Source organism: Tachypleus tridentatus, chromosome 13 (assembly GCF_004210375.1).
Source record: "Tachypleus tridentatus isolate NWPU-2018 chromosome 13, ASM421037v1, whole genome shotgun sequence".
Classification (NCBI taxonomy): Eukaryota; Metazoa; Arthropoda; class Merostomata; order Xiphosura; family Limulidae; genus Tachypleus; species Tachypleus tridentatus.
In genome coordinates, this window is record NC_134837.1 from 39,776,256 (window position 1) to 39,801,173 (window position 24,918).

General features: G+C 33.1%; 1 protein-coding gene across 1 annotated transcript in view; it reads right to left on the reverse strand.

The window, feature by feature from the left end:
- LOC143236115 (uncharacterized) overlaps nucleotides 1-24,918 on the reverse strand; it is a 46,739-nt gene that overhangs the window by 7,396 nt on the left and 14,425 nt on the right. Inside the window, exons 4-5 of the mRNA XM_076474389.1 lie at nucleotides 22,478-22,611; nucleotides 7,517-7,754 (exon numbers count right to left, since the gene is read on the reverse strand). Of these exons, the coding sequence (XP_076330504.1) occupies nucleotides 7,517-7,754; nucleotides 22,478-22,611 (372 nt within the window). The remainder of the gene's footprint in view (nucleotides 1-7,516; nucleotides 7,755-22,477; nucleotides 22,612-24,918) is intronic.

Here is a 24,918-nt window from a genome sequence, read left to right on the forward strand (position 1 = left end):
ACTTATCTACTAATGTTGGCATTCCAGTCCTCATTATGGTGGTAAGGCACTAATTAGTAGCCCAGTAGATAAATTATACTAGTATATAGATACTTAACCAGTTATCTAAACTAACTAGTATAACTTCCAATCCCTACCTGGTCCACTGTAACTACCAATTTTCAGGCTCTAAACAAGCCTATGCACGCGAAAAGGTGTTCATCCACATATAATAACGCCAAGCTGTTTAAATGACCCTACTAACAGCTAAAAATAGTTATCAGAAACTTTCAGTAAAATTTTCTTAATTTTCACTTCTTCATATTTATTAAATACATTCTTATATTGATCACAAAACATTTCAATAATTTTATTCAAAGTTTCTTTATTAGATCCGTTAATTATTATGTTTTGTATCAATATTTCAACATCAGAAATAAATTAATGTAATTTATTACTACTTTTATAAAATCTGACTAACTGTGAAGTTATAATGCTTATCGCAGAAGGTTGCCCCGGCATGGCTAAATGATGAGGGCGCTCGATTCGTAATTTGAGGCTGGCGGGCTCAAATCCCCATCACACCAAACATGACCCCTTTAAGCTATTCAAATTGTAACGGTCAATCCCACTATTTGTTGGTAAAAGAGTATCCCAAGAGTTGGTGGTGGGTAGTGATGACTAGCTGTCTTACACTGCTAAATTAGAGACGGCTAGTTTAGATAGTCTTCATGTAGCTTTGCGCGAAATTAGAAAGAAACAAACAATATAACAGAAGAGTATGGTAGCTTATTATTATAAGAAGATAAACCATATATTGGAAAAACAAAATATTTTCTTTTATCAAAAACATTTATATTGATACCATTATCAATTATTTAAATTTATAAATATAAATAATGTGCTTCTGTAATAAATACTGAAGTATTTTGAACTTATAATTCTACTGGGTAAATAGTGTTAGTAAAATTATTTATACTAATTAAATCATCTTTATATCTGTAACTTAAAGCAAAAATATAGGGTTTATGTAATTTTCAATTAATCTATTTTCATAAAAATAAAAATATAAATTTGCGATACAAGTAGAATAGTTATCTTCCATTGGAACTCCTGCTGCTTGTTTAAAAAACCTGGTTATTGGAAAACATATAATTATTATAAATGCAAAAACTTAATGTATCTTGTATGTTTTTGGATCTAAATTTTTCTTTTTGTACTATGAAAGGATAACAGAACTGTTTATTAATGAATTTATAACAAAAATTAAATCTTTTAACAGAATTGTTGTATTGGTGATATCAAATGTTTCGAGATTCTTTACTTATTCACAAGTTCAAAGATATTCTAAAATAGTTTCGTTATTTTTCATTATCCAAAACATATATTTCTTCTTATTAAGAATTATATTTTATATTTATTATTGCCCGTCCAAGGCCAACATCACAAACCCAACTTGAATTATAAGAAAACAATGACATTAACACAAAACAAAAGTGTTTGCTTACTAGTTAATGGGTGTCATTGCACTTTCTATTAAGATACATATTCCATTATGTATATATTCTGAAATTGCATTGCACATATATCTTTCATTGAAATAAGTTACACATTTTGCGTACATATATGATGCCACTTCACAATTTTCTCACAGTCTCATGATCGGGAAACACTAACATTTAAAAACAGAATAACAAAGACCTAGATATATTCCTAGATAATTGTTGAATCCTTTGAGTCTTTTTTCTTTATTTATGTAAAAAAATCGTTCTTCAGCTACACAATTCTTTTCATTTCTATGTTAATAGTTAAAATATAGACAACTATTCATGTATTTTAATGCAAATGTAATATTTTGATAATTATTTCTGAGATATGTAACTGAATTTGATTTTACATGGATTGATTTCGAAAGCAAATTTCCTTTTTCTGTGGTCAATTTAACGGTAATTTAAAATGTCTCAAAACAGATATGTGTGTTTTCCCAGCGGAAAAAAAAAGGAAACAGAACAGGTCCACAATTCTGAATCCACTAAAATATTGAAGTCAGCAGCAAAAACCAAGTCTAAGGATTAGATTCTTCACGGATCAGTACGTCTATTTCAAAATTTGTTTTCCTTCTTTTGATATACTTTCATTTCATCTGGGCGTAGGTCTCTAATAAGTTAAGAAACGTCAAAAATAAAATTTCCAATTTGTTCTTCAATCTCAAGTCCAAAATCATATCTGATCCCAAGCCAATATCAATCGCGAATGTCAATTCTGTGGAAGAAAACTAATCTAATTCAAGGAGTGTTTACCGTTCACAATCAATAATAGAATTTTTAATATGTAACAATAAATTACGTTATTAAATATTTGCTTTAGATGATTAAGAAGCCTTGAATACCCAACTGATTTTATAGGAAATCCAGTAAAAATTGCACTTACTATTACGTGCTTATTCCATAACTTCATAATTAGTAACTGAATAGTTTGAAAATTTTAATATCAGAAAAAGTTTAGATTAATTCAATTTGCAGGCCCGTCATGGCCAAGTAGTTAGGGCACTCGACTCGTAATATGGAGGACGCGGTTTCGAATCCCAGTCACACCAAACCTTTCACCGTAGGGGTGTTATAATGTGAAAGTCAATCCCACTATTTGTTGGTAAAAGAGTAGCTTAAGAGATGCCGATGGGTGGTGGTGACTAACTGCCTTCCTTCTAGCCTCGCACTGCAAAATTGGAGTCGGGTAGCGTAAATAGTCCTCGTGTAGCTTTGCGCGAAATTCAAACAAACAATTAAATTTAATCATCTTTCGTGGTTCTAACTTTTTGCTCGATTTGAAGTTTTGAAATAAAATATTTCTTTTCTCTTATGGATTCATACAGGATTTATGATATGTTTCCAGTTCCTCGTTATTAATCAGTGCAACAACAAAAACGTTTTGCTGACAGACAGTAAATCATAATTTGGTATTTAAGGATTTGCTATTATTACGCCTAGTTAGAGTCTACTGTAGCGGTAAACGTCATAAAAATTGAGTACCAAGTTTTGTATTCTACAAACACCGTATAATTATGTCAAATATATTCACATTCTCTCTGAGGTGTAGGCTAACACATAATACATTAGATACATTATGTAATTAATAAATGAAAAACTAATTTATGACCGGTGAACATTTCACGATATGGCGATGCATTATTCAAAAGTTTCAAGTGCCTACATTTTGAATCGAAATTACATATCCTAATCGATTTTTTGAATAACATATATGATAGTAATTTTTAAGACAAATAGTTCAGGATAGAATAACAAATATTTATCTACCACTAGCTGAAGCTAGTAAAGCATAACACCAAATACAATAGTATTTGAATGTTTTTAGATGAAATAACAATGGTAGAATGCTGCTTATATATACCTATCTCTAAGTGGCGTGAAAGACTGAGTGTATACACACTTAAAAGACTGTTTTACATTCTTACGTACGATAAGGATATTACAAAACTGACTATAGAGAACTGAAACTAGCAATTCGAACAAAAGTATTGGAAACAACAACATGATACAAAATCTAAGGCGGCATTAAGTCGTTTTGTTTCTTAAATGAATTATGAATATAGTTAGTTTTAGTTATGTAACAAACAAGTTGAGCTTTCAACATTTCAAGAAAGATACTTCGATTCCTGAAAAAAAGTCGCTGTGAGTTACAGTGTTTGGAAAACAAAAGTATGAAATTGCAAATTTTATGCAATAGTTTTAAAAATGGCGACTCCCACATTTTTTGTAAAACCGTTTTAGGGTATATTTGACCAATTCTTTGTCGTCCAGCATTAAACTAAACAGTGGACTATCTCTGTTGTGCCAAGCACCGGTGTCGAAACCGAACAGTTAGTGTTCAATGTTTTCAACCTGAGCGACTTCAGAGAGGCTCGTTTTAGGTGTATGATTAGGCAAGATTTAAGGCATAACTTGAACTTTGACATTTCATTCAAAGCAATATTACAATTTTCAAACGGAATGTTTGAATATTATATTTTGTTTCTATTAATTAGTTCAAGTGAAAAACACACGCACGCCCTTAAGAAATTGTATCAGAATCGGTTAAATAAAAACTTGGGAAACCTTATTTTTGCTTTGACTCATATCGTATAGATAACATTATATCGAACAACTACTTAACAATGTATAACAAACATTTATACAAAGAGCCAGACAAACAACGGAATCTTAAGTGCTAAAATATCCTATGGATAACAAACAAAATTTGAAATATTTTGAGAGCAAAGATATTATCCAACATTATGAGTTTATGTTGGTATCTACCAGCTGTTAAAATTCACAGTTAAAAGTACAGGTTTAATTTGTTAAGTTTTTATTTCTAAACTGCTTCAAAATACATTAATAAGATTATTATGTCACGAGGAAAATGCTTTAAGTTTAACCAAAGCATTCGTTTTATTTTTATATTGGTTTACCTTAATTATTTGTCGTACTTTCATGTATATTTACTTGTGTATACTTACCTGATTAGATTTATACAACTTATTGTGTTATGTCGTGTTTTTGCACAATTTTGTAAATTGATACCTTAGATTATTATATATTTTCATCAAAATGGGTAGGACTTTGTAAAGGATACGGACATGTATATAATACTGGAGTTTATTTTTGTTTTGCTATTTTGTATAGGAATAAATTTCCAAGAAAGGTTATGGCTTTTGATTGCTGAGTTTTGTGCTAAGGCATATTATTTGTTGAGCAAATTTTTGTTTTTTTTATAAATAACTTAAATTTGACTTGTCTTAATAATAATTTGTTTTTATTTTTATTTAATTGTAAAATGAGTGTACAAGACTTTGTAATTTAGGCACAACCTTAATATATAGTTAACATTTAGCGTAATGGATGAAAATAAACGTATAATTCTACTCTATTAAGTATCTAAGTAGATTAACGTCACAGCGGAATAAATGGTTACTTTCGCCAGTGTGAAAAGAGAAATTTGCTAAGACTAAACATTTAATTAATGGTATTTCACTATTTTACAATATACTGATATTTTCGTGTTTAGAATAAATTAATAAACCTGCTATATTTTCCTCTTCACCTATGTTTATTTACTTTAAAAGTAGTTTCATGAACATATTGTTTAAAATTGATGCGATTCTTTTATGTACTTTAAAAGTAAATTGGACAGAATAACTGTTATCATCAGCCATAAAAACTTGACCCTTCTTAAAGAAGGATGTATTTTTCGTGAAAGAGATACTACGTTTAACCCAGAGAACATTATACGATTAATTAAAGCTCTTCAATGGACCCCTGAAACTGTCGTTCAGGGACAATGTGTACTGTTTTGACTAAGACAAGTTAATTAATAAAGTTACCTGATGGACTCTAGTAACTGTTGCTCGAGGACAATGTGTATTTTTTGATTGAGAGAAGTTCGTTGATAAAGTTGCCTGACGAATCCTTATAACTGTCACTCAAGGACAAGAGTTGTTGTACCGACTAATCTGAAACACAGTTTAGCGCAATCTGAATGCTGAGCACTTATTTTGAAAATGGAAGAATTGTAGATGAAGTATATTTTTTTATTACTTTACCTTTTTTAAAATCCCCTTTTAGTTCCCTCAGTGACTTTTGACAAGAGTGGAAGAAAGTTGACACAGATAAGTTGATTCATGCCATTTTGATACCCAATGTTTAAGTATATCACACTTATCAGATTTGTAACACCAGTTTTAGAATTTAGTCATTTTATAGGGGAGTGGGCTTATGTGTCCTAATACAGCGTGACAAGTCAGCAGTGTTGTTAACGAGAACAACTCCCTCTTTGATCACAATGACGATTCGTTTCTGAACAAGCAGGAAAATTTCACCATAAGCCATTTCTAGACTTTTCATTTAATCTTAGGCCCGGCAGGACCAGATGGTTAAGGCACTCGACTCGTAACCTGAGGGTCGTGGTTTTGAATCTCCGTCACACCAAACATGCTCGCCCTTTCAGCCGTGGGGGAGTTATAAAGTGACAGTCAATCCCACTATTTGTTGGTAGAAGAACAGTCCAAGAATTGGCGGTGGGTGGTGATGACTAGCTGCCTTTACTCTAGTCTTGCACTGCAAAATTAGGGACGGCTAGTGCAGACAGCCCTCGTGTAGATTTGCGCTAAATTCAAAAACAAACATTTAATCTTTCGCTGAGTCGAAACATAGCTTCTCTCGATACACTTTATTGTATTTTAAGTGTTTTGAGGTAAACCTTATGTAACATTCCATTTGTGCATTGAATCCTAAAACAAAGTTTTGTGTCATGAATTTCCACTACTTATTACATTTAAGATTTTTTATTGGTATTTGTAACCCAGATGGTATGCTTATAAGGAAAAGCATTTCCTTAGTATAATGCAACCAAGTATATTTGTACTTTAGCTAAAGAATCTTCTCATGGTTCTTTTAAACAGTATTCTATCACTGGACATTGAACATCTGTTGCAAGGAAAAAAAACAAACGAGTGGTTTCTTAAATGCGAAAGTTTGAATGACACATTCTTTTGTCTGATACAAAAATATATACACTTCCAACAGTTATATGATAAGGAATTTCGATCTGACGTCTCGGAGAGCAGAGTATTTTCTAGGAGAGTAAAAGTTACATACATGTTAAAGATTATGTTATTAAAACAGTTCGTTAAATATTACTATAATGTGTTATTAACACGGTTCGTTAAAGATTACTACAATATGTTATTATATTGTAGCCCATGGAAGCGGTTCGTTAAATATAACTACAATATGCTATTAACGCGATTCACTAAAGATTACTCAAATATGCGATTAACGCGGTTCGTTAAAGATTACTACAATATGCGATTAACGCGGTTCGTTAAAGATTACTACAATATGCGATTAACGCTGTTCGTTAAAGATTACTATACTATTTTATTAACGCGGTTCGTTGAAGATTACTACAATATGTTATTAACGCGGTTCATTAAAGACTACTACAATAGGGGATTAAGGCAGTTCCTATAGCAATTTGTCTTTAACATTGACCAGAAAAAGGAAAACCTGTATTAGCTTTCAGAAAAGAAAAAAAAAAACTCATAAAAATTTGGAAGTTATTTGTCATGTTTTATTCTTTAAATAAATTCATATATATATATATATGATATGTCTACTTCACATCACTTGAATTGCCAACTGAAGAGCGACCGTGGCATGGCCAGATGGTTAAGGCACTCGACTCGTAATCTGAGGGTCGGAGGTTCGAATCATCATCACACGAAATGTATTCGCTCTTTCAGCCGTGTGGACGTTATAAAGTTACGGTCAATCCCACTAGTCGTTGGTAAAGAATAGCCCAAGAGTTGGCGGTGGGTGGTGATGACTAGCTGTCTTCCCTCTTGTCTTACCCTGCTAAATTAGGGACGGCTAGCGCAGATAGCCCTGGTGTAGCTTTGAGCGAAATTCAAAACAAACAAGCGACCGTGTAATATGTGTACTCAACAGAATATTTCAGAATCATTTTAATAATTGTTACTTACCTTTACTAACATTTTCACTAATATGAAGAAGTCCCGAGGCTTGTTGTAACCGGCCGCCAACCACAAGTTCCTCGTCGCTCATCGTGTAAACTCTGGGAATTGTGGCCGAACAGCGAATTCTCATGTTGCTATTGACAAAATGATGCTCTTTAACCACGAACCGAAGACTTAAGGTGGAGCTCTCCAAACCGTCAGCGTGAAGTATAGTAGAATGTGACGTTTCATATTCAGGACCGACCTGACAGTTCAAATCCAAGAAAGAAATGGATATAAAACTATTACCGCAAGAATGAGTGAAATATTTTCCAGTGTAAAGGGAATTAATTAAATATAAATTGACAGTTAATATAGTTTAATTTGACATTTGTTAAAGAATTATCAGAACAGTTCTTGTTGCTGATACAAAACCAACACGAATGAACTTTTACAAACAATCATAGTAGTATTGTAATAACGACACGTTTACTTTATCAGAAAGAAAAAAAAACAACCCAATCCGTAATGTCTTGACCTGTTTACCGTCACTAAAAAAAGCCTTAAGATAAAATTAAGTGAAATTTACGAAAATCGTAAAATACGATTACAACGCGTATTCGATACACTATAGGCATTAAAAGTCAGTTGTGGTGTTCATGCTGTCAAATTGATTTATAATGAAAGCTAATTTCGTTTAACATTCGGGAAGATAACAAGATTAGATCTAAAAATACATAATAGTTTTTAGTTAAAACACCCCACTGATACGTTGGAGTGTATTTAATTATGTTTAATCTAATTTTAAACAATTAGTAGGAAGAAACGTGTCTTGTGGGACATGGAAACAGGAAACTAGGGATAATAATAATATCGCTATGGATTAATTATGAAGTATCTAATAATAATAATAATAATAATCTAATAATACACAATATTTAAAATGTTTAATTACGAGGTAATGTTTGGTAATACGAAATACTTCATAATTTTTAAGGTTATTACCAATTAACAGAAGATCCTATATTGAGAAGTGAAAAGATACATGTTATGAATAAAACAGTCGATGGTATATATTAAAGATAACAGAGGAACTACAATGGTAGTAGGTATCAAACAGCGTTAATGAACTGTAAATAACCATCTGACTAGAGATAATAGTGACAGAAAAATCTCAAGAACGTGAAGCATGCACCACAGAGCTAAATGCATATCATGGTGATAAGAAATGTACATGTTATTAGGAACATGTGTGTACTATGTAATGAAAAGCTTGTGGACACGAAGTATGGAACTGAATACAACCAGTGGACATAGAAAAACATAAAGCATACATAAGAAAAAACAAAAGTATGTCGTGGGGTTAAGAAATGGAGAAGTTGTTTGGGACATAAGTGGGATGCCTAATAGATAGATAGTGTTTAAACATCATAAACTGGAGAAATGAACACAATCCATAGAGATGGATGAAGGATTAAGTTTATTATAAATAAATAAGTGTATAAATAAGCTGGACTTATCCATTTGGTTTGAGATTAAGTCTCTAATTTAAAAATATTGATTATTAGTGTTAAGTTGATTAAGAAAAATGTATTCTTAATTATTACTGTGATCATAAATAAACATTTTTAAAAAATAATACGAGATAAGTACATGATTTGATTATTTCAAAGTACACTAAGTCAATAAGTAAGTCAATTAAGACCACATTAATTGGTGATTCTGAGAGAAATGTAAATAAACCTGAAAAGAACTTAAACAAAAAAAGATGTCTCACAATAGGACAACATGTTATGAACAAACCTGACATGTAAACCTTGGCAGAAGAATCAGAGCTGAAAATCTGTCTAGCATTACATTAAATCCTAACCTCTATCAGAATATCCCAGGATACCATGTCACCCACGTCATCAGACCAGTTTCATCAACAGAAAGTGAAGTCAAATTCTCAATTACTGACTAGTATGTGATCAACATGCCGAAGCCTCGTCAAATAAAACAGTAAATGACCTAACAGACATACAACACCTTCTCAACCTAAGGGCACATCCACTATTACAAAAAACTTTTAACAGAGTTTTTCTTCACAGTTCTATATAAAAGATATATCTAAATACTATTTCAGTTTATGATTTTTTACATATCATACTGAAAATCGAAAATACGTATCGTATACAACGTGTCACGGAGTTAATTTATTGAACAAGGAAATATCTGACTTATTCACTGACCAGTATGATTCGTTAAGTATTATTAACGAGAGCAGTTCTCACCTGATGACGAGAAACCCGCTTGAAATAAAAATGTATTTCAGAACGGCTGGTATGGGTATTAACACTTTTATTGATAAGGAGAGAACAACATTTCGACCTTCCTAGGTCATCTCCAGGTTAAAAAAAACAACATTTAGTTAACCTGTTTTATATTAGACTCATTTAGAAAGATTCATGGAGTTAAACAGGTTGTTTTTTAATACACGAACTCTGGAAATTTGTTAACAGAGTTCTTTTAGCTACTTCCCCCCACAGTTCTGGATTTTTGTATTTTTAGTTATATTAATTCGTTGCCTTGGTACTTTAAGGCTGTGAGTGCGTTATGAAAGTGACAACCAAATTCCATTCTCCTACAGGGTGTTCGGAAAATCACTGTGCAGTTTTGTAATCATAGTTTATTCAGTCTATTTCAAGCCAGCAACTGATAGGGGTGTTTACCCCTACTCCGAGGGCTATCTGTGCTAGCCGTCCCTAATTTAGCAGTGTAAGACTAGAGGGAAGGCAGCTAGTCATCACCACCCACCGCCAACTCTTGGGCTACTCTGAAAGGGCGATCACGTTTGGCGCGACGAGGATGCGAACCCGCGACCCTCAGATTACGAGTCGCACGCCTTAACACGCTTGACCATGCCGGGCCCAGTGCACAGTGACTTTCCGAACACCCTGTATAACAGTTATAAGGAGTACGCAAAAGTTTGGCGGTGGGTGCCGTTGAAAAGTTATTCTCTCTCTGGCCTATCACATCAACATTAAAGACGATCATGCACAGAAAGGTTAGTTTATCTTTGCCCTAAAATGCTAAAACAAAACAAATATTTATATTAAAGCTTCCACACTCGCAAAAGTCAGATGGAGCGCTTTGTTTTCATGAAATTATTGTTTTATCTTTTACATGTTTCCTTAATACGTATAACATTACAATATGGGCATGTAACTTGATAAAAAACTTGTCGACATGTAACTTGCTGAAAAACTTGGAAAGATGTAATGTGATAAAAACCATTTGTAGACATTTTACTTGAACAATTGTGAAGAAATAATTCTTTAAGAATCATAAGAACATGAAATCTGATAAACAATTATGAACATGTAACTTGTTAAACACTTGTGGACGTGTAACTTGTCAACAAACTTCATTGGAAGTTTTATAATTTATTTCTTGGATTAAAAAAAATCCCATATCGCAATAAACAAGACTCGTGTGAGTCATAACACAAAGAGTGACTGTAATGAGTTAAACCCAAGTTTTATGTGTCTTCTAACAAACAAATGACATGTGTTTCTCAATTCAAAATAATGTTTATTGATATAAATTATTGCACTGTGGAATAATGTCTCTCTTATGTCTATGTAACTGTATGAATTAATTTCAACATAAAATATTTGGATCAAACATCGTATTTGTGTTTCGATTTCTTACCCTAAAATGAACGTGTTATAAACTTAAATATCTCTTGTAACTGTTCAAACACTAGATACGCATTTCAAAGAACACAAATTGTATTATTCGTAACATGAGTTGTTTTTTGTCAATATGTATAGTCTAATAACACATATTCTATCCGTTCTATCAAGCGTAGACTATACTTCCTGATAAATTATTTCAGAGATCCTCTATTGTACATAGATGGACCTTCGCACTTAAAGAATATATACCTATCCAGTTCATAATGTTTTTATTTATTCTCAGTATTACAAATATTTTAAGGCGACATTTCGATGCAATTCATTAAAAAATACACGAGATATAACATCTCCAATTTTGATTTAATTTCTTTCTTTTTTTCTCTTTTTGCACTAGAAGTACCGAAACTCCGTCTGTTGGGTGAAAACATACTTAACTTTTATTGACTAAAAATAATTGGTAAACTGATATATCTTTTTAACCTACAATTACGAGTCACATTTGGTGTATGTATAAGCCATATTCAGTTGATGATAATGTCTGCGTATGCTTACGCAAAAAGGCACGTGAACTATCGCTCTAACGTTTTACTTTTGCTTCACCTAAGAATAAAAGTTGAGTGTTTTTTGTCATTCGGATTAAAGACAACTGACTTAGAGTTGCAAAACTACAAGGTGAAAAGAGACTGGATACATAACTATTAAGTAGGGTAAGCAAACCAAGTTATCATTGTTTTGTTTGTTTGTTTTTAATTTCGCGCAAAGCTACACGAGTGTTATATAGGCTAGCCGTTCCTAATTTAGCAGTGTAAGACTAGAGAGGAGGCAGCTAATCATCACTACCCGCTTCCAACTCCTGGGCTACCCTTTTACCAACGAATAGTGAGATTTACCGTAACCTTATAACGCCCCCACGGCTGAAAGTACGAGCATGTTTGGTGTGATGGAACTAGGTTATCAGTTTCTAGCTCAAGTTTCAAAAGAATAAAGCGGGTGGCCAGTAATTATTCATTATTCTTTAGTACAAACTTGCTAACTTTTATAATATTATTTTATTTAATGAGCATTTAGTGTTACCTAAAATTAGCTTAACCAATTAGCATAAATAGTGACGCTTAATACGGCTGTACCGACTGCGCGGGGGAGATGACAAGAAACTGTTAAACTTACTTCTACGTAGTTTATTTAAAGGAAGCTATTAACATTATTTTAGAAAGGAAAAACTACCACCATATGTTTTAAAGAATCTGGTAGGTTCCGAATAACAGCGTTATTCTAACCAAAAACACCTTACTAGTGAAAACAAAAATGTGCTGCTAAAAAGGATCCACTGTGCAACTTAATGGAATGAAATAAAATGCGGTCAAACTGGTAGCTACAATTATAGCACTGATAATAATTGTACAGTAAATATTGATTCATTACTTAGCTAGACCACATATTTTGTTTTACCCACCATTATGTCCCAAGTTGAATAATAAAATAAGTGTTTTCCAGTTTAGTTTCTCCACTTGCCATGGAATTTTTCAAATATAACTTTAATCGCTTGTGTTTAAGCACAAATGATACCTAATGGAGTATTTGTGCTGTATCCTGACTTTGAATGTATAAGCTCTCAGGCTAACCGCTGAGATGAGACACCGGTGGGGTTATATTTTTTAAGTCAGCAGAAGTGTTTGTTAATTTACGCTATGCAGAACGTATGGAGCGTAAAAATCGAGTATTCATGTATATTTCCATTTATTCTCTATGTAGCAACTGAAAAATATTGCATAATAAACCTTTTTCATTTAAAAATGAAAACTTGATTAAACCTAAACCCTTTGTGAACAGGACTTCAGTAATAAATAGTAAACTTTGTTATTAACTTGTTTTATTAAATATTAAGTTGAAGTTCTAGTGTTAAGCTAGTAAAGAAGAAACAGGTTAAACCTAAACCCTTTGTGAACAGGACTTCAGTAATAAACAGTAAACTTTGTTATTAACTTGGTTTATTAAATATTAAGTTGAAGTTCTAGTGTTAAGCTAGTAAAGAAGAAACAGGTTAAACCTAAACCCTTTGTGAACAGGACTTCAGTAATAAATAGTAAACTTTGTTATTAACTTGGTTTATTAAATATTAAGTTGAAGTTCTAGTGTTAAGCTAGTAAAGAAGAAACAGGTTAAACCTAAACCCTTTGTGAACAGGACTTCAGTAATAAACAGTAAACTTTGTTATTAACTTGGTTTATTAAATATTAAGTTGAAGTTCTAGTGTTAAGCTAGTAAAGAAGAAACAGGTTAAACCTAAACCCTTTGTGAACAGGACTTCAGTAATAAACAGTAAACTTTGTTATTAACTTGGTTTATTAAATATTAAGTTGAAGTTCTAGTGTTAAGCTAGTAAAGAAGAAACAGGTTAAACCTAAACCCTTTGTGAACAGGACTTCAGTAATAAACAGTAAACTTTGTTATTAACTTGGTTTATTAAATATTAAGTTGAAGTTCTAGTGTTAAGCTAGTAAAGAAGAAACAGGTTAAACCTAAACCCTTTGTGAACAGGACTTCAGTAATAAACAGTAAACTTTGTTATTAACTTGGTTTATTAAATATTAAGTTGAAGTTCTAGTGTTAAGCTAGTAAAGAAGAAACAGGTTAAACCTAAACCCTTTGTGAACAGGACTTCAGTAATAAACAGTAAACTTTGTTATTAACTTGGTTTATTAAATATTAAGTTGAAGTTCTAGTGTTAAGCTAGTAAAGAAGAAACAGGTTAAACCTAAACCCTTTGTGAACAGGACTTCAGTAATAAATAGTAAACTTTGTTATTAACTTGTTTTATTAAATATTAAGTTGAAGTTCTAGTGTTAAGCTAGTAAAGAAGAAACAGGTTAAACCTAAACCCTTTGTGAACAGGACTTCAGTAATAAATAGTAAACTTTGTTATTAACTTGGTTTATTAAATATTAAGTTGAAGTTCTAGTGTTAAGCTAGTAAAGAAGAAACAGGTTAAACCTAAACCCTTTGTGAACAGGACTTCAGTAATAAACAGTAAACTTTGTTATTAACTTGGTTTATTAAATATTAAGTTGAAGTTCTAGTGTTAAGCTAGTAAAGAAGAAACAGGTTAAACCTAAACCCTTTGTGAACAGGACTTCAGTAATAAACAGTAAACTTTGTTATTAACTTGGTTTATTAAATATTAAGTTGAAGTTCTAGTGTTAAGCTAGTAAAGAAGAAACAGGTTAAACCTAAACCCTTTGTGAACAGGACTTCAGTAATAAATAGTAAACTTTGTTATTAACTTGTTTTATTAAATATTAAGTTGAAGTTCTAGTGTTAAGCTAGTAAAGAAGAAACAGGTTAAACCTAAACCCTTTGTGAACAGGACTTCAGTAATAAATAGTAAACTTTGTTATTAACTTGGTTTATTAAATATTAAGTTGAAGTTCTAGTGTTAAGCTAGTAAAGAAGAAACAGGTTAAACCTAAACCCTTTGTGAACAGGACTTCAGTAATAAACAGTAAACTTTGTTATTAACTTGGTTTATTAAATATTAAGTTGAAGTTCTAGTGTTAAGCTAGTAAAGAAGAAACAGGTTAAACCTAAACCCTTTGTGAACAGGACTTCAGTAATAAACAGTAAACTTTGTTATTAACTTGGTTTATTAAATATTAAGTTGAAGTTCTAGTGTTAAGCTAGTAAAGAAGAAACAGGTTAAACCTAAACCCTTTGTGAACAGGACTTCAGTAATAAATAGTAAACTTTGTTATTAACTTGGTTTATTAAATATTAAGTTGAAGTTCTAGTGTTAAGCTAGTAAAGAAGAAACAGGTTAAACCTAAACCCTTTGTGAACAGGACTTCAGTAATAAACAGTAAACTTTGTTATTAACTTGGTTTATTAAATATTAAGTTGAAGTTCTAGTGTTAAGCTAGTAAAGAAGAAACAGGTTAAACCTAAACCCTTTGTGAACAGGACTTCAGTAATAAACAGTAAACTTTGTTATTAACTTGGTTTATTAACTATTAAGTTGAAGTTCTAGTGTTAAGCTAGTAAAGGAGAAACAGAAAAGTCTTTGGTTAATTGGCAGCTTTTATTAACTTTAGGTTCTTACAGGCTGAAAGTAGGTTCCATGTTTTTATCTAAAACTTGTAAACAGATATATGTACACCCAATTATTTACCCCGGGACTCAGTGGTAAGTCTAGGGGATTATGACGTCAAAAATTAAGTGCTGATACCCACGGTAGGGTCCCCCGCTGGTACAACGGTAAGTATGTGGATTTACAACGCTAAAATCAGCGATTTGATTCCCCTTGGTGGACTCAGCAGATAGCCCGATGCAGCTTTGCTATAAGAAAAGACACACACTCACGCTGGACATTGCACAAATAGTCCATAACAAAAATAGAATTATCTTAAACCTATAAATTAACAAAGTCATACCGTAATAGTGTATTTTTGGTAGTTCCTTATGTAATGGAAACCAAACTAGAGAATAATGTTGTATTTTAAATATTTCCGAATTAAGTTTCGGTATTTAGTTATTATAACTGTTGAATTATTTGTTCTATCTTTTGTCTTGTTAATGGCCTGGCATGGCCGAGCGCGTAAGGCGTGCGACTCGTAATCCGAGGGTCGCGGGTTCGCGCCCGCGTCGCGCTAAACATGCTCGCCCTCCCAGCCGTGGGGGTGTATAATGTTACGGTCAATCCCACTATTCGTTGGTAAAAGAGTAGCCCAAGAGTTGGCGGTGGGTGGTGATGACTAGCTGCCTTCCCTCTAGTCTTACACTGCTAAATTAGGGACGGCTAGCACAGATAGCCCTCGAGTAGCTTTGTGCGAAATTCCAAAACAAACAAAGACTTGTTAATTCCAAATAAAACATTTGTTTTATAAGTATGAAGTCAGACGATTAATAAATTCCAAGGTCATTTTAATTCAGATATCCTATTTCACATCAGAAAAAAGTTGTGCTTTACAGAAGCCTACATCATTATTTCGTCTATCGTGTATTAATGTTGCAGCAAGACTCTAAAATTTGGCTTATGTGTGAAGTTACTCTATCCGGTAGAGTAACATGTATTGCTACAGACAAAATATAAACATAGAGTGTCTGGACTATGAAACTTGATAACGACACTGCAGCGTATAGTTTCGATTTCAATTAGACTTAATTAAACATGGTAGATTTAAAAGCAAGTTTGGATTTATTCTACTTATGCACATATATCAAACACTGCGAATCAATATATCGAGTTTGAATGAAATTACTGTCATTCATGGTAACTAGATAGCGTTATTAAAATTTAGTTTTTTTAAGTTATCTTCAGTAGCCACAAGTGCGTAGGTGTATTTTCAATGTAACCCATTAATTTCTCTCTGTCCATTTATCCAGAAGTAACACATCTTCGACATACAGTCCATGTCAAAAAGAAACTGTCTCTTCAATAATTGTCCTCCTTGGAAAACTTGCCAGTTTCCTTGTGCCTGTTCAAAGAGGATAAGTCTAATATATCCACTGACATTTTTTTTTTTACAAAAGCCTGAAAATTTACTTCCCAAAGAGGAAATCGTCTCTGTTCACACTTCTCATGCTTTCACTGCTGTTAATGGGCATGTTGTATTGTAGTTCCAAAGTTGACAGATAAAGTGTGCTTGAAGATAACGGCAGATAAGTACATGATTTACACACTACTGTTCTGACTATACATGCTCCTTTCTAAGCCAAATAAGAATTGTATTTGCTGCATGCCGATAAGATTGTACTGAGGGTCAAACAAGGGAGCACTTCCGATCTATATGTCATGTGTACAATGTCCCTGCTGATGGAGAAATGCCTTAAGATTGGAAACAGCTCATGCAACGTGATGAGACCAGTAGCCTCGCCAGATGCCCAAATTACTGCAATTGTGAAAATTATGGTGTCAGGATTAATCAAGCCATCATTTTATGTTAATGGCTGGAAAGAAGAGGCAATAGCCATGGTCGATGGTGTTGCAAATGTTTCTCATCTGATGATGATGAGAAACTCAATTGAGTAAAAATATGTTCTAAAGACGGCTGATATGGGCATTAAAATTTAATTAAAATAAAGTACATAACAACGTTTCAACTTTCTTAGGTTATCTTCAGGTTAACAAAGAGAGTTTGCATCTGACCGTTGCTTGGCACCTGTCGTAGAGGCGAGAGTGTAAACGTCCTTAAGACATATACCCAACAACTGCCTTTATATCATAAATACATGGGATAAAGTGATTAATTATTTTTGTTGACATTTAATTATACTGTTTCCTTGTGAAAACAAAATTTCTGTTGGATGATTAGAAACAAACTAGTTGTATTTTGCTGATGTCAATTAATCGTGATTTTTAAAGTTTCAAGTCTGTACATATATAAGAAAATAATATAAACTTGATAACAAGTGTACAAACGTAGTTTCAAACTAATTGCTTAATTCTTTTCAGTTCTCTAATTCAACATTTTTGTGAAAATTACAATTAAATGATTACATTGTTATCGGAGTAAATGTAATTCGATTTACGGTTTAGCAGGATTAGCAAAAATTTAAATACAGGGTACTAATTTTTGACTGGCTGTCGACAAACTCTTAAATATAATGGATTAGTGCACCTTCACGATAAAGTTTCATAATCTGACAGATGCGATGACAAATGTTAGTGTGCTGAATATGGTAATTTTGGCTGGGGAACTGTATACTGCGGCCTCCCAGTGGCACAGCAGTATGTCTGCGGACTTACAACGCTATAAACCGGGTTTCGATACATGAGGTGATCAGAGCATAGATTGCCCCTTGTGTAGCTTTGTGCTTAAAATCAAACAAACTGTTTATTGTACATTTTATTGCACCATAAATATCAGGAAAAAGCAAATGACAGATTTATACAACAGCTTATGACTTTAATGCTACCAAGTAAAAATGTCAAGTCCATATTAAAAACAACAACAAATAACAATAATAAAAAATAACTTAGATGAACACTAAATTGTATATAAATATATATGACACAACTGCTTGCTTGAAATGTATCGATAAGGGAAAAATTATTATTTTAACTTCTGAGAAGAAAGATTTATGGCACGAGAAGTGGGTGTTCTAATGTAAGATTTATTGATTACGGTCTTCATTATAAGGTTACAGTCGTTAGTGTGTAGCCAGTTGGGACACTTGGAATAATCTATTAGTTCTTTTGTACACAATATATATACAGGTCAATGGATTATCGCTTTGGTTGTATATTATTTACCAATGCTCACAGTTTGGCCAGACGGCAAATTGCTTCTGATAGAAACATAACCAAAGTCCCCCACTGGCACAGTAGCAATCTGCGGATTTACAACACTAAAATCAAGGGTTCGATTTTCCTCGGTGAACTCAGCAGATGGCCCGATGTGGCCTTGCTACAAGAAAACACTCACATACACACACACGTAATTATAATAATAATATGCAGGGTTGTTCTCCTCCAAATAGCAGAGTAATAGTTTAGAGCATAAAGACATAAAACCTTCCACAAAATGATAGATGGCTCTGTTGAAAGTACTTTCCTAAGGCGGATCACATTTAAAACGTTATGATATATGTAAATTAACCATGAGTGAATTCAAATATCGCAGAACAAAAACAAAAGTAAAAAAAAAATCACATCACAATTACCTGCAAAAGGTATAAAATTGGAGAATGATAATTAATGAAATAGCAATCAAAAGAAGTTGTAGACATCCAGTTTCTCCAATTATCTTCCAAATTGTTAAGAAGGTAATTGAGAAACAATGATAAAAATTTCTAAAGCATGGACGGTTAACATCAAAACTCACCAAGATGACATGTTAATTTACTTTCATGCCAAGCTGTGGGCCATGATATCGATTACAAGTTTAAGAAATCCAAAACAGATTAAATATTTTAAATGTTCTCCACTATATAAATAAGATGACACATCCACCAATCATTGTATGTTTGTTTGTTTTGAATTTCACGCAAAGCTACATGTGAGCTATCTGTGCTAATTTAGCAGAATACTACAAGTAAGGAAGCTAGTCATCACCACTGCTGCGAAATCTTGGGTTACTCTTTTACCAACAAATCGTTGAATTGACCGAAACTTTATAACGACCCCACAGCTGAAAGAGCGAGCACGTTTGGTATGACGGGAATTCGAACCTGCGTTATCACTATTCCTTGGTAAAAGATTAACACAAGAGTTGGCGGTGGGTGGTAACGACTAGCTGCCTTCCTATAGTATTACACAGCTAAATTAGGGACGACTAGCGCAGATAGCCCCGTGTAGCTATGCGCGAAATTAAAAAAACAAAAAGCAAACAAAATAATCTTAGCCTCTGCTGTAAGCGATTTATTTTCACATTCACATTTTTATCTATCATTTTCTAATGAATATATGGTTTTTTTAGGAAGTAATTGAGCCAATGTTGATTTTTAAAAAAAAGTATGCATTAAAATTATCTAAGTAATTAAATGTATTTGCAGGTACTTGTATATACATATATAAAACAATAAACATACGCATTTTGTTATACTTGTAACATGATCGTAGTAAATTATCTGTAATTTAACCGGTACTTTATCATCCAGTATAAACGCACTGCTTCTGATTAAATGAACATACAATAACAATGGTGAACCCAATAAAGATATTCGTGCAATATGTAGAACTGTACATTTATTATGTATCATAAATCGAACACAGCTTCATTAATACTGTATTATTGTTTTTGATTCATGTAATTATGTAGTTTAACTGAAATCCTGGTAGTTATGAAACATATAATTATACATATTAAGAATAAAATGGGGCAATAAGATTCATTTTACTTCTTTTTTTTTTTATATTTGCTTACCTTAGTTTTAAATGTTACAGTAATAACATAAATTAAAATTCAGACTGTAATATTAATGAGATAATACAAGCTACTTGGCTTCTCAAATCTCATTTGGGATCAGACAGTGATTAAAACAGGAGAGAGGACCAATCAGATCTCAAAACACACTGTAATGAGAGTTGATCAAGTGTGAACAAACAAAGACAGTAAAACAAAGTAACAGGGAGTACTGAAAAACAAATCATCTTGTTCAAATAACGTTAATTTTTCCACCAAGTAAGTGTTAGATTTGTCTCTGTTGGTATGTGAAACTACGATGCTACTTTACTAACGTCATAAATTGAAAACATAAACGCCTTTGTAAGTTAAACAGAGATCAATCAAATTAATCCTGAAAAATGGAAAGTCGTTGAAACGTATTTTCGCTTCGGGTAATTTATTGATAATTATTCGAGTTGTCTTGGAATAAGATATTTATAAATGTCATGTTTAAAGTCTTGGCTGTAAACAATTAGATCGAAACTATGTTCAGTTTTGGTTTTCCGTTCAGGTAAAATGACATGATTTATCTCACGAGCTATTAAGATCTGTAATGTATCAACTGCTTCCTTTAGTAAAAAAGGAAACTTCAGTTGTATTTTCAGCATCATTTTGACATACCGTTTACGTTAAATTGCTCCTGTTAGACGTTTAGCGGTATAAGGCTCCAAAATTATATAATTTTCATGGAAATGTTGATATCATGGACTTTACAGATACATGTTTTAGCTTCAGTACTTTTGTAGCTAGCTGAAGTCTCTGATACCTTTCGATCTTTATAGACATTCAGTGACGAAGAAAAAGAATACACAAAACTAACGAAACATTCACGATTCAAGGTAAAATAATATTATTATTTTCAAAAAAATTGCGTTACTCCTAATGCTTTCTGCGGCGTGATTTCAAACAACGGTAAGCTCAGTAATAGCTGTTAAAATATCTCTAGCTGTACATTATTCCATACCGTTTCTGCTATTACATGAAACAAAAGCAACCCAAACGGGGTTGAAGTTATAGTATTTAAGTTTGTGAACGGGATATACGGTAAAGCGATTTTAGAGAACAATCTGTGTACTGCCTAAAATTGATGGGAGGGGGTGAGATGAATGGTAAGGCTGCTATTTTAGTAAACAATTATTTCAATTTACTCTGCCCGCCGATTTACCCTAAATAAAGCAAAGAACAATAATTTGCACGATATATATATAGCTCTAGATGACATACACTCAGAGTTTCACGTAACACGCGAATTTCATTTTCAATAGCGTCACTGGTGGGTGTGTAACGTGTGCTTGCTGGCAGTTATTTCTAAACCGAAAATTTGTTGTTCTTTTCGCTTCAAATGAATTGCATGTATCTAACGTTGATTGTAAGGTTTTTCTTCAAACAGGTTTCATATATTTAAAAATGATTAATGCACGTGTAAAGACAACCAATTTTTCTAAACTTTCTAATCTACGTGTGTTCCTTGATGTTTTTGCGATGAACTTATGTTTTTCTCCGAACTTAAAACTTCCTTGCTACTCTGGTGCATATGCAAAGCAGGCCATTTTATGTTTCTGAATGGTAGTGTGTTTTTTACTTAATAAATTTCGCCTAGTACGTCTGTTGATAAGATAAGTGTGTAGTTATACAATGTAGACAGTAATAATTTATTCTGCAATATCAGTGACAACAATATTGAGGCCCGGCATAGCCAGGTGGTTCGAGTCGTAATCCGTGGGTTCGAATCCCCATCGCACCAAACATGCTCGCCCATTCAGCCGTGAGCGCGTTATAATGTGAGGTCAATCCCACTATTCGTTTGTAAAAGAGTAGCCAAGAGTTGGTGGTGGTTTGTAATGACTAGCTGCCTTCCCTCTAGTCTTACACTGTTAAATTATGGACGGCTAGCGCAGATAGCCTTCGAGTAGTTTTGCGTGAAATTAAAAAAAAAAAGAAAGACACAATATTTGGAAGAGCCGTGACTGCAGTATTTATTTTAGTCATATTAATTTAGTTTGCAACTTTTATTCAACACTAATAGACGAAAAACAATGCTAAAACTAATTAGCTTTTCATAGCTAAATGATAATAAGTTTATTCGTAAGATTATAAATAACATTTGTTTGTTTTTTCTAAACATTTAATCGTATTTAGTAAATGAACTCTAGTGGCTCAGCGATAAGCTTGAAGTTCTAAACTTTGGGAATTGATCCCTGTGGAGAGAACATTGCAAATAGCCTATCATGCAGCATAGCTCAAAGATTTGTTTATCTTTTATGTTTTGTTTTTTGTTAACTATGAATGGGTAGCAGAATATTTCTGCACTAATTGAGTTCATTGTGTTTACAGTAGAGACGAAAAAGAAATCAGTTGAATACTGTTTACTCCACCACAACCCCATCTAAACCTGAACTATAAATGAACACGGTTATTCACTAACGTACCGGCAAGTCATTGATATACCACCGCAAGGTTGCCGCAGGTTTCGATTTGGCTGAGCTACAATTCACAGAGACAGTATCTCCAATCCTGTACTTTCCGTTTTTTCCTGTTATCTTGGGAGCTTCCGCAGGTAGAGCTAAAACACAGTAAATAAAAGTTTATTGTTAAAACAACGACAAAAGAAAGCAAAATAGTTTATTGAACAATCTTTAAGGGTATAAACAATTTATATTCTTGTTTTAGAAGAAGTTATAGGAAGCATCTAGTCTTCTATACCTAAACAAGTGTTAAACAAATGTAGCGTATACCTTCTTGTGTGCACTGTACATATATGTAACTTTGATCTAATGTTAATATAGTAATACAATCTTCATTAAATTTCTCTTTAATCTAGGACAGTGTCTTGCTGTCCCACGCTAGGACAGGGGTATGTCTACGGATATATAATGTAAAAGTCAGGGGTTCGATTCCCGGCGGTGGGCTCAGAAAATGTCCTGATGTGGCTTTGTTATAAGAAAACATACACTGCCTTGCTAAATGAAGTCTTCATTTGTATTTTGTTACGTACGTCAGAAAATAAATTGTTATAAAGACTGTTTATTTAAAGTGAAAAGTATACACGATCTTGTACAATATAATACCAATAATTGCGTAACAGAAATATACTTTTACGGCGTAGGTCATGATGGCCTTAAGTATATTGTGAAACGAAATGTCTATATGACCTAAACTATGGTGGCGCTGGTATAACTTGGTTTTAATTTTGTGCAAAGCTACACGAGGGCTATCTGCGCTAGCCGTCCCTAATTTATCAGTGTAAGGTTAGAGGGGTGGCAGATAGTCATCACCACCCACTACCAACTGTTGGGCTACTCTTTTACCAACGAATAGTGGGATTGACCGTAACATTATAATACCCCAAGGCTGAAGGGGCGAGCATGTTTGGTGTGACGGGAATTCGAACCCGCGACACTCGGATTATGAGTAGAGTACCTTAACCACGTGACCTGGTACAGTTCGTAATGAAATGATTGAAACACATGATTTGGTACATTGTTGTTTTGAATGCGACATTAAAGACTGTTCTTTCCATAAAATTCAATGGAACTTTTTGAAATCACATTATGATATATATTTATTATAATTATTATTTTGCAGGTTATTTCTCTATTTTACAAATGAATTAGGCATAATAATAATAAAAACAGTTTAAGTCATGCTGAAAGTAGTGATTAAAAAACGTAAAAGGATGGCTTTGTAATTAATTATATGTATAATTAAATAAGGAACTACAATTTGAAAGGATATTTTTCTGAGAGTTTGACTGACACTACAAGCCCCCAATAGCACAGTTGCATATCTGCGGACTTACACACTAAAAACCAGGTTTCGGTGCCCGTGGTGGGCAGAGCACAGATAACCCATTGTGAAGCTTTGTTCTTAATACTAAACAGACAGACATTAGAAATAATATTTGAGATCGACTGGTGGAATAAATTAATCTTGAAGTGATTCTCATAAACACTTAAAAAGTGCATTATGGGACAAAAACACTGAGGTGAGTAAAGGTTATTTATGATTTCATTTGGTTTGTCTGAGACAAAGCAAGGCTCAGTGTTGGCATGTTCGACCCGTGAATCAGGGGGTTTATGGTTAGCGTCTCTTTATTACAAAAACGCAATACTCGCTTTAAGTACATGAGTACGTTATAAGAGTAACAGTCAAATCCCATTGTTCGGGTTCCCCGCTGGTACATCGGTAAGTCTACGGATTTACAACGCTAAAATCAGGGGTTTGATTCCCCGCGGTGGGGTCAGCAGATAGCCCAATGTGGCTTTGCTATAAGAAAACACACTCCAGGTATTGCCACCTGTGGATAACTCGTGTGTAACGAGAACCAAAATTTTGAAACATAAAACAACAGTTCGTTCTCTTTGTCTCTTTAACTTTCCGACATACGATATAACCAAGCTTCCAAACAAAGTCAGAGTTAGAGTAATCCTTGGTTGGCTATGTGTGGCATAACGTTCTCAGAGTCGTGCTGTTCTAAAGATCATTCCCTGTTGTAAATCCTACAATCTGAAGTTCCTTAACCTCAATTCATCGTAATTTGGAAATAATAAGTACCAGCTTGTCCTATGGATTATTTGTTTAAAAAAAATATTAGTATTTTCTTAATTCCAGAAGCAAATTATATATATATTAATTGGGAATTTCAAAGTAAATTTTCACCATTGAGAGAGTAGTGGAAATTCTAATTGAACTACTAACAATACAAAAACGAAAAAGGAAGCATATTAGTTTTGTTTGTTTGCCCTATCTGTGCTGTGCTCATTAGAGATATCGAAACGCCAAATTTTAACGTAACAAACCTATAGGCTTATCACTGAATAACTGAGTGGGGGAGGCTTTTGTGATTTGTTAAAGTGAACTGAAACTGTAA